The 17,009-nt window shown below is 38.8% G+C and overlaps 1 protein-coding gene across 3 annotated transcripts in view; it reads left to right on the top strand.

Moving 5' to 3' along the window:
* chchd3a (coiled-coil-helix-coiled-coil-helix domain containing 3a) overlaps positions 1-1,298 on the top strand; it is an 87,327-nt gene extending 86,029 nt beyond the window's left edge. For 2 of the 3 annotated variants that reach the window (XM_079399486.1, XM_079399485.1), the window contains exon 8: positions 536-1,298. In XM_079399486.1, coding sequence (XP_079255612.1) covers positions 536-559 — 24 coding nt within the window. In that variant the 3' untranslated portion in view covers positions 560-1,298. The remainder of the gene's footprint in view (positions 1-535) is intronic. The other variant, XM_079399487.1, reaches the window with a different exon arrangement.
* The last annotated feature ends 15,711 nt before the right edge of the window (positions 1,299-17,009 follow it).

Genomic DNA, 17,009 nt, shown 5'->3' on the forward strand with positions numbered 1-17,009 from the left:
GAACAAAAAATCATCATTTAATTGTCCTCATTTACTTTCTTAATAGATGTTAAATATCCATTTTGCTGGAATATACGTATGATTATATAAAATGGTTGCAGCTGCAATTAATGAGAGTTCAAATAAGGACAAATCTCTCAAAACGTCTCTATGGCTTCTTCCTTTTTTATAGTCTTGACGACAGACCGTGACGCCCGTCTATCTTCTCCTCTCCTTCTCTTCCATTCTCTCTCCTTCTATCACTCTAGGGATTCTTATTTCCTGTTATCGGGTGCAGTAGCCTGTGAGAGATGCGTATTGACGGGAAGAAAGAGCCGCATGTTTACGTTTGGTTGTGTTGGGGCTTTTTGCTTCCACCGTGGTTTGCCATGTGGCTCATCTCTCCAGAATATGCACACATGCACTCACATTCACTCCTTTTTCCTTTTAATTCTCTCTTTCTCCTTGTGAATTTGCATGCAAATGCCATGGAAACGTGCCACTGCATCTCTTGCTTTTTTCCTAACACACACTTTGTCTTTTTGTCTTTGTCTAGGACAAGTTGAGGACTGGAGGTTAAGTCTCTGTGCGGAAGTATCTGTGATCTCACCGTTTATCAACTGTTGCCAAGGAAAGACGCCACCCGGAGACACACCTGAGCTGACCTGAAGCAGAATCTGCAGTGAATTGAGAGCTAGATACCCTTGAAAGTTCCTTTTTTCCCTATACCCTTTCCCATCACTTTTACCTTTCTACCTCCTTCCTGTTATTTCACCTTTATCCAGTAAAGGGGAAACTGGTATCCATTTCTGAAATGGACAGAATCAGTAAGCAGCGGCGATCGTAGGTGGAACTCAAAGGTTTTGAGCACCTCAACCAGAAAATGCACCTTTTTTTGGTTCACAAAGGATAGCACACAGTGAAGAGAACCGAACTAGACACCAAATCTTGGCCACACTAGGCCAATCTAGACCCAACCACAACAGAATCCCTGAACTCTGAGTTGGTTCTAGATCTGGTTGGTCTGGTTGCGTCATACCTGTGATCCACCCTGTTAACCCACCACAATCCTCCATCACACTTCCCATTGCACTAGTCACATCCTCCAGCTGTTCGTTGTGTTTTTGCGTGTGATGTTCATTATCGTTTTTTTGTCTCGTCGTTCACACAAAAAGGTCAGGTCTGATCCCCTGATCTGCTTTAAACAATAAACAATTCAAACCCTTAGCCACTTCTGACTGTGTCCTATTATTGTCTTAATACTAGGGCTTGATTAAACGCATGTAAAGAATTAACTACATGACAATTAATAATTAATCAGAAAAAAATCAAATGATAATTTATACGAAAGCCTACAAAATCTATTTTCTATTTAGTCTATTTTGCAATTGAATTTGAGGTTTTGCCTTGTTCAATCAAATCAGCTCACATCTAGCTATTTGTCAGTTTTTATGCCAAATTTTTAAAGTGCAGAATTTTTATAAAATGTTTTAGATTTTTTTCAGACTTGTTATTATTCATTTTATTATTATTATTTATAATGAATTTTAAATTGAATCTCAAATAATTAGAAAATCAGACAAGTCTTTGGCCATAAGTGCTTTTTAAGATGCATGAAAATAAGCTTTTTATTAAATTAATTGTACTACATTTATATGATAAATTGAATAAAAAATAAATACAATATCAGATCAGTCTTTAGCTGCTACATCAAATTTTTCAGTCCTTGTGCCATTTTTAAAATGTTCTCAAGATGTGTTTTAATACTTGATTTTGTTTAGAAGTTATTTTACTAAACGAGTTAACTTCGCAGCATTAGTTGCAGTGAAAACAAATGCACGAAAATGTATTCGAAATACATTTTTTGTACTAAGTATACTACAAATACATTTACATATTTATATGCTTAATAACAATACCCTTACTAAACTGGTACTGTATACTTAAAGTCTGCTAAATTGGAACTAATTTTGTGCTGGATGTTCTTTTATTGTGCAGAAGTAGAGCTGAAATCCAACTAAAGATATACTTTTGATTGTGGTAAAGTGGAACTATTCCAAGTATACTTCAAATATCTTCCATTTAAAGATTATACAGAGATCATGCAATCCTTGTAAGTGATATTAAAAAACACGTGGTAGGCATAATATTAAGAAATGTGCATTGTACAATAAAGAATACTCCAAATAAATTTTAATTATAATTTTATGTCAGTTGGTCTTAAGTGATATGCTAATAAATATGTTTAAAGTATATTTAGTATGAAATAAATGTATTTATAATAGCATTGTTTTTTTGTTTTGTTTTTTACTAGGGTTATTATACGTTTCTTATGCTTTGATGACACTGAGTTGTAGATTAGGAATAGTTTCATGAAAACCCTTTTTTGATATAGAGAATTGGGGAAAAAATCAAGAGAGAACTGCAAAGAATGAGAACGCTTGAGAATGAAAGCACGTTTCCATCCTAAAGCGTAGCCTCTCTCTCTTTTATATCTCTTTCCCCTCCCTCATTCTCCTCACCATTTTAAATTTATCCGTCAGACTATGCAGTGTCGCTCCAGTAGTTCTGGAGAGCAGTGAAAATACCTCTTCACTTTCAGGCTAAAACCCGCTTCACACACACATTTATAAAGTTGCCAGCCATGAGAACTCCTCTCCATGCCAGATGAACATTCTCTGTGCACTGGTGGTCTGAAAACATGGCAAACACAAACATACCATCTCTACTGGATCTCCTTTTCTCTCTCATACACACACACACACACACACACACATCCCTAATGTTTGACTCAGACACATTTGTGAAGTTATTGGAAGTTGGACTGACTAAATGAAGGCTGTTTTTCAGGTGAGGCCAAGGCTGGATGGACAGCACCACACAATGAAACAAATTTTCTAGGCCAAGTTTTTTTTTTTTGTAGCATCTGGGAATGTGTTGAATCCTCAGAGACCCTGTCAGTCAGGTGCGTTTTGTCAGTCAGTTGAGACCCTCAATAGTAATTTACTTCCTTAAAGGAATAGTTCACCCAAAAAAATTAAATTAGCTGAATATTTACTTATCCTCAAGCCATCCAAGATGTAGATGAGTTTGTTTCTTTATCACAAAAGATTTTGAGAAATGAAGCTTTACATCACTTGCTCACCATTGAATGCTCTGTAGTGAATGGGTGCCGTCTGAGAGTCCAAACAGCTGATAAAAACAACACAATAATCCAAAAGTAATGCACACGACTCTAATCCATCAATTAGCATCTCGCGAATAAAAAAAAAACTGCATGATTGTATAAAAAAAGCAAAAACAAATCAATAAGGTGTTTTAACTTTAAATCGTCGATTCTGGCCAAAATACCAGCTCATAATCCATTATAACCCTTACTCCAGTGAAAAATTCTATCCGCTGTTGTTCTCTCACATCAAAATCCACTGACATATTTGTCTATAACTGTTTAGTTTGAGCTATGCATATTTCTCGCCAGATTCAGATGAGATGATTATTTACTGGAGAAAGAAGTATTATGGAAAAACCTGGAACCAATTTACAAAAACGCAGATTTTCACTTCACAAGACATTAATTAATGGAATGGAGTCGTGTGATTTACTTGTGTATTATTGTGATGTTTTTTAAATCAGCTGTTTAAACAATCAATCTGATGGCACCCATTCACTGCAGAGGATCCAATTGTGAGCAAGTGAGGTTTTGCAAATTTTTTCCAAACCTGTTCCAATGAAGAAACAAACTCATCTACATTTTGGATAGCCTGAGAGTGAATACATTTTCAGCCAATTTTCATTTTTGGGTAAACAATTACTTTGAAACATGTTTGTGGTGTATGTTAATCCAGAAAATGTTCATATCTGTAATCTTTTGTTAAAATAGCTATCTCTCCTTTTCTCTGTTCTTACATTTGTAATCCGTATCATTCTTCATATGTGCGCTAAATGGATCCATGCCCTTTATTTCATGTCTACCTTTTTGCCATTGACATTGTGCCCACAAATGTTGGCTGTCTCTCACAGCTCTTGGTTTTCTTCATCATTGCCTTGTTAATCTTTATTCTGTAAAGATTATTCCTCTCAGGGCAGATCTCGCTCTCATCTCCTCCCCTCAGAGCAGCTACAGGGAAAATACTCCTAAGTCCTCTCTACTTTATCAGTGCTTTTCCTCTCTTTCTACTTCTTTTCTCTGATAGCTTTTCAGATTGTTCCTGTTTTTATGCTGTGTGAATGTTTCTGCCGGCTGTAATCGAAGAGAGTTTCTCACAGAGGGATTATGGATTCTCTCTCTGTGTGTTGCTAAGGTACTCTAATCCGTGCCCAACTAATACTTGGCTTTATGGGAGTGACAACTGAACCATCATTTTGGATTCCTTGTTACATCTTAAAGTATTAGTTCACCAAGAAAATGAAAAGATTGTCATCATTTGCTCACCCTTATTCACTCTTAACCTGTAGGACTTTCCTTCTTCTGTGGAACACAAAAAGAAGATATTTTGAAGAATGTTCACACTGTTCTTTTTCCTACAGTTGAAGTTGATGGTGACCAAAAGAAAAAAGGGCCCCAAAAAGAACTATAAAAATATGAATTTTTAAGTTTTTTCTTTTGTTTTTGTTTACATAGTCTGTAACCAGATGAAAATATAGTATATGAATGGTCTTATATTAATTTTCTAGGGATAGTTCACTCAAAAATAAACCTGTATTTACAATAACTTAAAATAATGACTTAAAGTCAGTGGTTCCCTGTATGCTTTGAAGCTAGCATTATTTATAGACTGTTATAGTTTTTATTAATATTTTGAATTAGCTTTTCTTTTTACATGCTTAGTTTAGTGTAATTGTTTAGTTATTTTTATTCAATATTACTATTTAGGTTTAATTACTTTTATTTAGTATAGTTTTTATTTATTTCCAATTAATCATTTTAGTTTCGTTTTTCAATTATATTAAACTTATTTCAAATTTTCATTTAGTTTTTTCATCTAATTTTCATATTTTACATGACATGAATGATGCATTATTATAGCGCTTTATTGTGTATTGCTGTACACCGAAAGCGCTTTATAATCATGTGGGGGGGTCTCTCCTCAACCACCACCAGTGTGCAGTACCCACTTGGATGATGCGACGGCAGACACAGCACAACGGCGCCAGTGCGCTCACCACACACCAGCTACAGGTGGAGAGGAGAGAGAGTCATAGAGCCAATCAAGTGTATGGGGATTATTAGGAGGCCATGATAGAGGCCAGTAGAGGGAATTTGGCCAGGACACAGGGGTTACACCCCTACTCTTTACGAGAAGTGCCATGGGATTTTTAATGACCACAGAGAGTCAGGACCTCGGTTTAACGTCTCATCCGAAAGACGGTGCTTTTTGACAGTATAGTGCCCCTGTCAGTATACCGGAGCGTTAGGACCCACACAGACCACAGGGTGAGCACCCCCTGCTGGCCTCACTAACACCTCTTCCAGCAGCAACCTAGTTTTCACTGGAGGTCTCCCATCCAGGTACTGACCAGGCTCAATCCTGCTTCGCTTCAGTGGGCAACCGGTCTTGGGCTGCAGGTTGATATGGCTGTGGCAGGGAAAATATTGTTCACATGATTTATTAATTATTTCCCTTGGTTTACTAAATTGTGTGCATGATTTACTAATTTGTTCCCTTGTTTTAAGTAAATTGTGCGTTCAGTATAATAATTTGTTCCTCTTCCTGTCCACATTCTCATAAACCTGTTGCTGCTGTTATGTAATTGGCATAGACAATTTAATTGGATTTTATTTTTAGTTGGGAATGAGTTATACACACATTCTCAAAGTAAAAAAAATAAATATTGAAAATCACATATAACTGAGGTAACCATGACTGTTCTCAGAGCAGTGCAGATTGTGGTATTGAGTGACAGCTAGTTGTCCAGTGCATTTGTCTAAGCAATGAGGTGTGAATAACCTATCTGTAGGTGCTCCAGGGGGCGGAGCTTACTGGGACATTCTGGTGTATAATGCTGGTTTTGTGCACCTGTAGCACACAGGCCCTGCTGTGGGGCGACAGAGTTCATTATTATAATGGGGAGGCAGATGGCAGTCCTTTCCATGGGCTCTGCTAGCCTGATGGCTCTATTCATTAGCACACTATATCCTCTAACATCCACTCAAAATAATTTATAAACTGCAGACTATCTCTATCTTCACCTTCACTTCTCTGTGCTGCGGTCTGCTCTCCTCAGGGCCGCTAGCTAAGACACCATCTTGGAATAATTCTTCCTTTGGATCAGCTGATAAATAATGTTTTCGTTCTCTTGTGCACAAGGAGCTCCGCTGTATATAATAACCGCTCCGGTCATTTGTCTCCTGAAAATTTTAACAGGTCCTTTGCTGTTTCTTTTTTTTCCATTTGCCCAAAAGGTTATTTTAATTGACCTGTTAAATATGGCTGGAACATTTATTTTAATTGTTGCTAATGTAATTCAGGCAAAATGGGGCATGCAGGATTAATTGAATTTGGCTAAATAATGTATAAATGAGAGTCTCGTTGTCTTTGTGCAGGTAAAAGGAGTGAGAGAGTGAGATTCTGACTAAGTGGATAAGAAAGATTCAATCTCAATCCCAAAGCAAAATAAAATTTTAAATGAACATAAAATCATAATTGACCATATTAAACCACATTCAGTTTATTGTGAATTATGTGTTGTAGCTTGTTATTTAAAAGAAGTCTCTCCACTGGAAAAAAAAAAAAAAAAAAAAAAACAAAGGTGTAGGATGTCCTTTTAAACCATTTTTGTTCAGAAATTACTAGTAATTAGTTCACTAGTTATTTGTTTACAAATAATTACACAAGTAAAACATTAAATTGATTGTAAAATTTCTTAGTAGAAAGACTGAAATAGTATTTTCCCATACTCCAATACTGTTTATATATATATATATATATATATATATATATATATATCAAGTTTCAAGTTTCAAGAGTTTTATTTGTCACATACACAATTATACAGAGTATAACCAGCAGTGAAATGTAGGTCATGTCCGCTCCAAGGACAGTGCAATTATAAAGTATACAAATATTAAGAGAAGAAAAGTAGAAAAAATAAAATAAAAGAATAAAATAAAATAAAAGATAAGATAAGATAAAAAATATAAATATAAATGTGCAGGTCAGTATGTTGTTGACTTAAATAGTAATAAGAGGAATGTGCAAAAATAATGTGCAAAAAAGTTGTACAGGGTATTTAAATAGCAGCAATATGAGGTAGAGAAAAATTATGAATAGCTATTGATATGGTGATATTTACATGGAGTCAAGTGATGTTATGACACAGAGTTAGAGTTCAGGAGCCTGATGGCCTGGGGGAAGAAGCTCCTCCTAAGTCTCTCAGTTTTTGCCATCAGGCTACGGAAGCGCTTACCAGATGGAAGCAAAGTGAATAGTCGGTTACCAGGGTGATTAGAGTCCTTGAAGATTTTAACAGCTCTATTTTTGCAGCGTTTGAGGTAGATGTCCTGCAGAGAGGGGAGAGCAGACCCTGAGATGCGCTTAGCTAAGCGCACAACTCTCTGTAGTGCTTTGCAGTCCTGATTGGAGCTGTTTCCATACCACACTGAGATGCACTGAGTCAATACACTTTCTATGGTCCCTGAATAGAACGTTTTCAGGATTGCTGGTGAGACCCTGAATTTCCTCAGCTGTCGCAGATGGTACAGTCTTTGCCTGGCTTTCTTGACCTGTGTTTGGATGTGTGTAGTCCAAGTCAGGTTCTCGGAGATGTTTACACCGAGGTACTTGAAGCTACTCACCCTCTCCACAGGGGTCCCACTGATCATAAGAGAAGTGTAGGGCTGCTGCTGTCTCTTCCTAAAGTCCATGATCAGCTCTTTAGTTTTGCTCACATTCAGAGAGAGACAGTTGTCCTGGCACCATGATGTGAGACTCTCTACCTCATCCAAGTATGCGGTCTCATCGTTGTTGGAGATGAGGCCCAGAACCACAGTATCATCAGCGAATTTGACAATAGATGTGGAGCTGTGAGAGGACACGCAGTCATGCGTGTAGAGAGAGTAGAGCAGGGGACTCAGGACACAGCCCTGTGGGGCTCCTATGTTCAGAGTGATGGAGTTTGAGGTGAACTGGCCAACTTTCACCACTTGAGGTCTGCCGGTGAGGAAGTCTTGAATCCAGTCACAGAGTGAGGAGTTTAGGCCGAGGTCTGTGAGTTTAGATGCCAGCTTGATGGGGACTATAGTGTTGAAAGCTGAGCTATAGTCAATGAATAGCAGCCTTACATAATTCCCATTGTTGCTGTCCATGTGTGTGAGGGAAGAGTGGAGAACGTGAGAAATGGCATCGTCCGTAGATCTGTTTGGGCGATAGGCAAACTGAAGAGGGTCCAGAGTATCAGGGATTGAGGAGCAAATGTGGCTCTTTACAAGTCTCTCAAAAACCTTCATGACTATAGATGTGAGGGCAACTGGGCGATAGTCATTCATTTTTTGAATGAAGTGGGAACCACGGAGGTAGCAAGGGACTCATTAAAGATAGACGTGAACAAACCAGCGAGCTGATCAGCGCAGGACCTCAGAACACGGCCGGTTATCCCATCAGGTCCGGCTGCTTTCCTGACGTTCACTCTCTTTAGCGCCCTCCGAACCTCATCCTCCGACACGGTGATTACAGGATCATCGCTGCTCTGCCTGCTGCTTCCTGACGGGCTGGTCGGCAGAGACGCGCTGCCGCCGTTGCCATCGAAGCGGCCGTAGAAGATGTTTAACTCGTCGGCCAGCAACGGATCTGCTCTCACCTCCGCGGAGGATTTGTTTCCGAAGTCACAGATGGTCCTCAGTCCCTGCCACATCCGTCGAGAGTCGTTGAGCTGGAAATGAGACTCAATTCTCTCTCTGTATCTGTATCTATTACTGCACGACGGAGAGCATAGCACGATGCTTTGTACTCGCTCGTATTCCCAGACAGAAGAGCCTCATTGTAAGTGGCAGTGCGTATGTTAACCGCGGTACGGATTGTTCTGTCCACCCACGGTTTCTGATTGGAGAATGTCCTTATTGTTATTGTTTCTGTAGCTTGCTCGGTTAGCGTGTTTACGAAGCTTAATGCTACATCCGTGAACTCGCTGACGTCAGAAGAACTCGCCCGGAACATGTCCCAGTCGACGTCATCAAGCGCCACCTGCAGCATAGTCTCTGAGTGGGAGGACCAGCGCGTCACTACTCTCTGCACCGGAGGTTCCTGAACGAGCCTTTGTTTGTATCCCGGTGTTAAAAAAATGGCGGCATGGTCCGATTTGCCAAAAGCCGGTAGTAAGCGGGCTTTGTAGGCATCCTTGAACTGAGTGTAGCAATGATCCAGTGTGTTTGGTCCTCTAGTTGGACAGGATACGTGTTGATGGAAGTTCGGTATGACCTGTCTGAGGTTGGCTTTGTTAAAGTCCCCCGCGATGATTAAGGCAGCGTCAGGATGTTTGTTAATGTAGCCGCTGAGCACATCGTGAAGTTTAGACAAAGTCAAGCCGGTGTCCGCCTGTGGTGGAATGTACACAGCAGTAACAATGATCGATGAAAACTCCCGGAGCAGATAAAATGGGCGGCAAATAACGGAAAGATGTTCCAGATGAGGCGAGCAGGAACGTGACAGAATGGAGATATTCCTGGGATCACACCATTTCTTGTTGATCATGAAACATACTCCTCCACCCCTGGATTTACCTGCCTCTGCTGTTCTGTCCGTCCGAAAGACAGAGAAGTTATCACTCGGCATTACAGCAGTGTCCGGGACCGAGGACGAAAGCCACGCTTCTGACAAACAAAGGATGTTACAGTCCCTTATGTCCCGTTGGAAACTAATCCTGGCTCTAAGATCGTCCATCTTATTCTCCAAGGATTGGACATTAGCGAGGAGAATGCTTGGAAGAGGAGGACTGTGAGCCCTTTTCCTGAGTCTGACTCGAATTCCAGTGCGCTTCCCGCGGTGTTTCTTGATCCGTCGCCTCGGGGGGGTATTGTTTATCTCCGCGTTCCGAAGAATCTCCAGAGGCCACGCAGGATTCGTGGATAAAGTGTCCTGAAGCAGGTTGGTGTAGCGGTTTCCAATGTCCAAAAGTGTTTCTATGTTGTAGGTGATCAGTGCCAACGTGAAATGTGTAAAAAGAGAAAGTAAAAGTAATTAAAAAATAAAGTTGAAGCAAAATCTCAGCGGAGCGACCCGAACGGCGTCCGAACACAGCGGCGCCATCTTGTTTATATATATATATATATATATATATTTTTTTTTTTTTTTTTTTTTTTTTTTTTTTTTTTTTACATAGCAGATCTTTAATATCTTCATTTCCTCTGAGATGGCTCTTCTTTAATATTAACCAATAGTTATGTTAACCAATATTGTATAATTTTGCTTTGTTTTGATATTTAATAGTTACTTTTTGCTATCTGTTTTTTATTTATATATATAAATACAGTGCCCTCCATAAGTATTGGAACAGTAAAGACAAAATTGCTCTGTTGGCTGTGGAGTCAAGACATTTGCAAATATGATTAAAAGATGAATATGAGACAAAGCTACAGAATGTCACATTTTATTAATTGGGTGATTCAACACATATGTTTTACCAAATAAAAAGAACAGCACTTTTAGAGTTCATCCCACTCATTGATGTGAGCATAAGTATTGGGACAGTTGAACATAAGGCAGATTATATATATATTGTTATGATCTTGAGATATTCTATGTATCTGAATTGTTTTTGTATTTGATCTCTTTGCTCTGGTGTGCAGTCATGTTTGTGTTTCAGGTGGGTGTGGTTTCTGCTAACCAGCTGGAGGTGGTGATTGGTCCCTCTATGCACTTTTTCCAGATATAAGGACCTCCCCAAACACCCGTATGGTGCTTTTGAGCCTTGTTGACTTCATGCCGTTCTGTGTTGCTAGAATTTTGATTGACTGTTGTTCTGTGGGTTGTAGTACAAGAAAGAGATATTCTGAGTGTAGTAAATCTGTTGAATGTTTGTTGTTCTGAGATCAAATTGTATATCTCCCGTTTATCTGAGCATTGCCTGTGTTGACTATGACTTGGATCCTGATTCTACTTTGGGTACGCTTATAACTTTGTAAATATTCTTGTTTACCCGTTTGTCTAATAAAGGGGTGTAGGGGGCCAGACGCCATTTTTATTTATGTATAGTTTTCACTTTGTTTATGGTTGAGGGAGGTAGGGAAGTTGGTCTGTATTTTATTTTCTTTGTTTCATTTGAGCCTATTTAGTGATCAAAAGAAAAAGAAGTGTATTTTGTTTATTGTTTTGGCCTCGTCGGCCCCTGAAGAGATCCCGTGTGTATAAAATAATTAATTTGACATCTTTCTGGTGTGAATTCCACGTTCTTTTTTTCTGTTACGGCTATCCCCTTGAGGTCATAACAATATATATTATATATATGAAAACAGAATATATATATATATATATATATATATTTATATATATATTCTGTTTTATTTGGACATTTCTCACATTACCACAGTAAAATGAGTTGCGAAAAATTGTGGCAATGGCACAGCCCTCACTTAAATAACAATAGGAAACTGTGTGAAATCTCTTTGGTCCAAATAACTGCAAATTAAACCTACATGTTTTTTGATGCCCTTCTAGGGAAAAAAAAGCATCTTTAACCAGTCTGGTTTGCTGGTTTTATATGATTTAAGCTGTTCTACCTGGTTTCCCAGCCAGGCTGAACTGATATTTAGCTGGTTTACCAACCTGGGCTGCGTTTCCCAAAAGCATCATAAGCTTATAAGTACATTGTAAACCCATTGAAACCAATGGAGATACGATCAACTTAGGCTTAGTCTCCCTTAGCTGGTCAGAGTGGTCTGTTTGGAGGTTTTAGAGAGGTTTTGAGCAGTTTCTATAACACTGTTGGGGAAAAAAATGCAAACGTTGTACCTTTAACAGTACAACGCTTCTAACTGAGGCAGAACCCTTAAGCGACTATTTTGTACCAAAGATTCATTTTAGTACCTTCGAGTAGTAGCATATACCCTTAAGGTTCTACTGTGAACATTGTAGGGGTAAATAAGGTACAAAGCTGAGCACTTTTGGTGTGGATAGACATGTTTCCTGACATTTTAAACTTATGTTCGGGTAGCATCTTAATGTTGATTACTAAGTGTTTGGAACAAAGTTAGCTTGTTTTCCCTCTCTCATTCTCTCTTCCATGTGTGGCTGTCTTTAAAAACCCTCTTTTTTCTTTTTAGAAGTGACGAGTTTCTGTGGTTATTATGTGTATGTGTGTGTCTGCAAGAGAGTGCGAGATCAAGGGAATCCAAGGTTACAGTCAACATGCATACTTCCTCCTGAGATTAGGGACACGATAATGATCTTTAGTGCTGCTGTCTTGGTGACGGGAGAGTGACCTTGTGGGCTGAAGGTGTGTGAGTGCCTGGTCTTTGGGTGCGTGTTTGTGAGGGATGAACCTTTCAGTGGGAGAAAAATGGAGGAGTCACAGCAGAGGCCTGAGTGTGGCATGTGCTAATAGAAGTTTAACTTTCTTTACATGGCTACACATCTCTGTCTCTTCCTTAATGCTGTAACTCACCTAAAGTCAACTGAAAAAATAGCCAGTTTACTAGTTTTCTAAGTTTAAATGGTTTTGATACAGTGCTTTTATTGGAGACATGGCATGACCATTTGGAATTAAACCAAGAATTCCTTTTAGGTTCCAAATTAATTCCTTGAATTGAATTTGGATTGATGTAGCAAACATGATACAGAAATGCAGTGTGAATTTGAAAATAATTAATGAGAGTTGAACTAAAGGCTGCATATAAACCGCTTATTACCGTAAATGTAGAAAGTGCATATGCAATTTGGCAGAATAAGACTAGTCTTTAAATAAAAGAGCCAATAAGCTATTTGTTAAGTCATCACATCACTGCAACTGCTGTTAGAAACATTCAGTATCTTGAGATGCACATTTTCGAATGCATATTCCACATTGGTTGGACCAACCTGAAATATAAACCCTTTTAAGATTATTTGAGCATTAAAACAACATTTATGAGTCAGTTCATGTGAGAATTTGTCACTTATTTGAAATGTTAATTAAACTTGAATTTGAGCAGCAGGTGAGATTTTAGAATTTGATTTTAGAATAGGAGTTGGTCTTGCATGCCCGAAATTGCTATCTGGAGTCGTTGCAAATATGTCTATCGAGTTAACTGACTTGGATTGATCTTTCAAGCAAAAAATATTATTTTTAACCACAAAAAAGGAAAGGCTTGATTTAAAAAAACAAAATAAAAATTAAGTTTTGAAAAAAGTTATAGCCTAGGAATTTCAAGGTTTATAGGCCTTACGGACATAGATTGGATGGATGGGTGGATGGAAACAGTAGCTGTATAAGCTGAAGATCTTTGCGACTGTTAAATATTGTATATGTGTAGTATCAATGCAGTCTTGACATACTCCATCCACTTTATGTGATTGACATCAGTTGCATTGGTTTCCCAGCATTCACAACTCCTCTCCCGCGGTCTCATGGGATAGTAAAGTGATCATCAGTTCTTCTGAATTTTGCCTAAAGCAGTAGGTCATGCAGGTTCTTTTTGCCTGCTGTGTTTCGAATACTATGTAATTAGATTTTTGCATATATATGTATGCACATTCAGATGGGGAGATATTATTTTCGCAGTTCTGTTTATGTTAGTCACTAAATTACAAAAATGATGCACTCACCTTTAAAGTCACAATGAAGCAGCAGCAGATCTTCATCGAGCAGGCATGCTAATTGGATTTTGAGATGTGGGTGTAGATGAACATGAACTTCGAAGGGGGCGGGGTTTAATTGGACTAAATGATTGGAAAAGTCCAGCATACATCACCAGAGAGAAGTCTTGTCTTTTCACCAGATCCTGATTTGACATTTTTAGGACAAGATTACAAGATCAAAACATAAAAAAAAAATGAAATGTAAGCGTTGATGTATTGTTCACAATAAGCTCAATAACATGCAATTAGAACATAGGGTGAATTTTCTTTGCATGCTGACTTAAAGTAACAAGCTTTCAGCTTCCTTGTGGTAATTTGACAGGTAGAGCCAGTGTGTAAATGTCAGTGATCCACAGGTGCACACTGACTCAAACGTTCAGTATACATATACTTTTCTGTCTCTGAGCTGCTGTTTTGTAGGCAGAGTGTACTGAACATAAACCTATCCATGTGTGAACACTCAATCCCTTTTACTGTGAGACTGGAAAACTGGTTTTCCCTTTGAGGGGATTTGAATGATTTCCTCTGCTAGTGTATCTGCCCCCTCCCGCTCATGTACTCTCTGCTGTTCATCCCTCCCTCTGAGGAGCGCTGAAATGTCTTCAGTCCCTTTTACAAGGCAGTAATGTCCTCTTCCCTGCCCTAATCCTACACAACCCCGTTTTTTTATTTGCGTGGCATGGGAAGGGGAGAGATATGCTTCTATTAAACAAGCTTACAGCGTCACGCCGGACCATATGATAAACTGGGCATAACGAGAGATTGGAATGAGAAAAAATAAAAGTGATTCATTTCTCTTTTTTTTGGTTACACATTCTGAATATATTGTCTGATTCAACAAATGTCAAGTGTCTGTCTCAAGAGAATCGTTCGCTCTTTTTTTTCTCTGACACACACACATGCACAGACGGGAGCATTATCACTTGGTATATGACTGCTTTCTTGTCCGCTTTTATTGGTTTGTGTCTCGAGGTTGGGAGATTCCACCAGGGGAATGTGTGGAGAAGAATAAACCAGTCTCCATCTTGACTCACCTGCAAAGCTGTGTAATTTCTGTTAGACGTGTTAAAGCTCCCTCACATCCTCCTGCTAAGAGCACTGGGATTCGAAGAACTGCTCCCTTTATGATGAGGTGTGTGTGTGTTATAGCACAAGAGCAATAACATACAGCCGTCCTCATGGAATGACCTGCACACACGCATAAACGCCATACATGTGTCAGCTCCAGGTGAAGGGGGGTCCTCTTGACCCTTCCTCGTGGCTGTTCTGTTGACCATAGATGGCACTAAATCTAATTCCAACACATTTATTGAATGCTTATGCTCTTACTAATCTTGCATTAATTTTTATAATAAAGAGGTTTTTTAAAGCAGTCAAGTAGCTTCATAGCTTTATACATATTCTTTATTCATTATCATAATATACAGGTTATATTTTGATGCACACTTTTGATGCAAACCTGTGTATATAATATACAGGTTATATTTTCATCGTCATTAATCATTCAATGTAGTAGTTTTGGTTTTGTAATCTGTATTTTATGATATTTATCTTTAAATCCTTTTAAGTTTCAGGTTTAGTTTACATTGTTTTAGTATTTCAACTTAGTTGGCAATTAATCAATTGTTACGTTTCATTAAATTTTTTGTGTTATTTCAATTGAAGTAGTTAATTTGAGATGAAGGTAACAATAACAACTCTGATATGTATTTGTATTATACTTTATAATTTATTAATAGTCTCAGATTTTGATGTATCTGAGACTATTACTTAATTAATCTGTCATTAATTAATTATTGAACTATGCTTTCAAAATCCACACATTTATATGTATTTAGTTTGAATAAGTCTGCACAGCTGTCACATCTCCTCCTTTCCACATTCGTTTTCCTGTTTTCTTATAATATATCTGTCAAGTCGATTTCACCTAGTGCATGTTGGGTTGTCATGTATGATGCCTTTATACTAAGGCCCATTGGTGTCCTGCTTTGGGCCTGACCTACTGCTAACCCTTACCAAATGAGCCTGTCAGGCACAAAGCGGGACCCCTTGTGCATACAGTGTACAGCCATTTCTATTTCAGATCTCATTCCTTTCTTCCTTCAGAAGCTCTATTTTTGAAAAAACCAATAGGCCTATCATCATATGCAAATACCCATATAATTACTAGTCATATCTTATAAACAGCTCTTTTACATTCATTGCATCCTGTTATCTGCAGGACAGAAGTCATTGGCGCTGTTTATGTGTGTGGTTTGTTTTTTCAGTGGACATCTTCACAGACAAAAGAAGCCCATTAGGGGCTGTTGAGGGGTCCTTCACTCAAGTGAACTAATCTTAAACGAGAGCCCAATCAGAGGTAGACGGCCCTGATGCCTGATGGCTTAATTACCTGTTCCTGTAATACTAATCATGGTTAAATATTTATAAGGGGAAAATCTTTTGTTTAGACTTGACCTTTCTCTGGGGCTCATTAGCATCTGCTTATTAGCTTGTTTTATTTTTTTCTTTCCTCCATGGCCCTTGGGCTGTTATTGATTTTGATTACGAAAGTGACGGCGACCGCTATAAATGCGGGTTAACTCAAGAACGACATGACATTTGCTTATCTGTGTTCATTGCTTGAGAGTGGGACGTTAGGGACACGTTTGCGCTTTTGTATGTTTTGGAGGGGGGTCGAGGTAGGTAATAGTTATTTTCTCTGTCCAAGGAGACCGGGCGAATCTTATCTGCGGCATGCACCATTGTCTTCAATCGACCGCGAATAAAGCAGATTCATATCCACCCGAAGAGCACGCATGTTTGTGTGGACGAGAGCGACGGCTTTTTGTGTGCTCAGCGCTTTGACTGACCGGGATGATTGGATTTTGCTGTTCCGTGCGAATTACCATCCAACATGCCCCCAATTCTACAACGCTCCCCAACAAACTCTCTTCCCTCAGGCCATCCCGATGCCCTCAATCACAAAAACAGAAAAGGTCTTTCATGTAAAAATGGAGTGGATAGCATTCCCTCAGGCAAACTGAAAGGCAGAGACGCTTTTCTCTTTCTCTCTCACCTCTAGAGTGTTGATGTTTTATTGGTGAGCCGTGTGTCAGTGCTCTGGTCTCAAGTGTTTCTCAGGACTCGGGAAACATCCAGTGCAGCTTTAGATGTGCAAAACGCAAACCAGAACCCACACACTATGCAAATACACAAGCTTTAAATCATTTAAAATATTCCTACAAGACAGTAATGCTAAATAGTTTTGGTAATGCTAAACAG

The sequence above is a fragment of the Barbus barbus genome, assembly GCF_936440315.1.
Source record: "Barbus barbus genome assembly, chromosome: 39".
Lineage (NCBI taxonomy): Eukaryota > Metazoa > Chordata > Actinopteri > Cypriniformes > Cyprinidae > Barbus > Barbus barbus.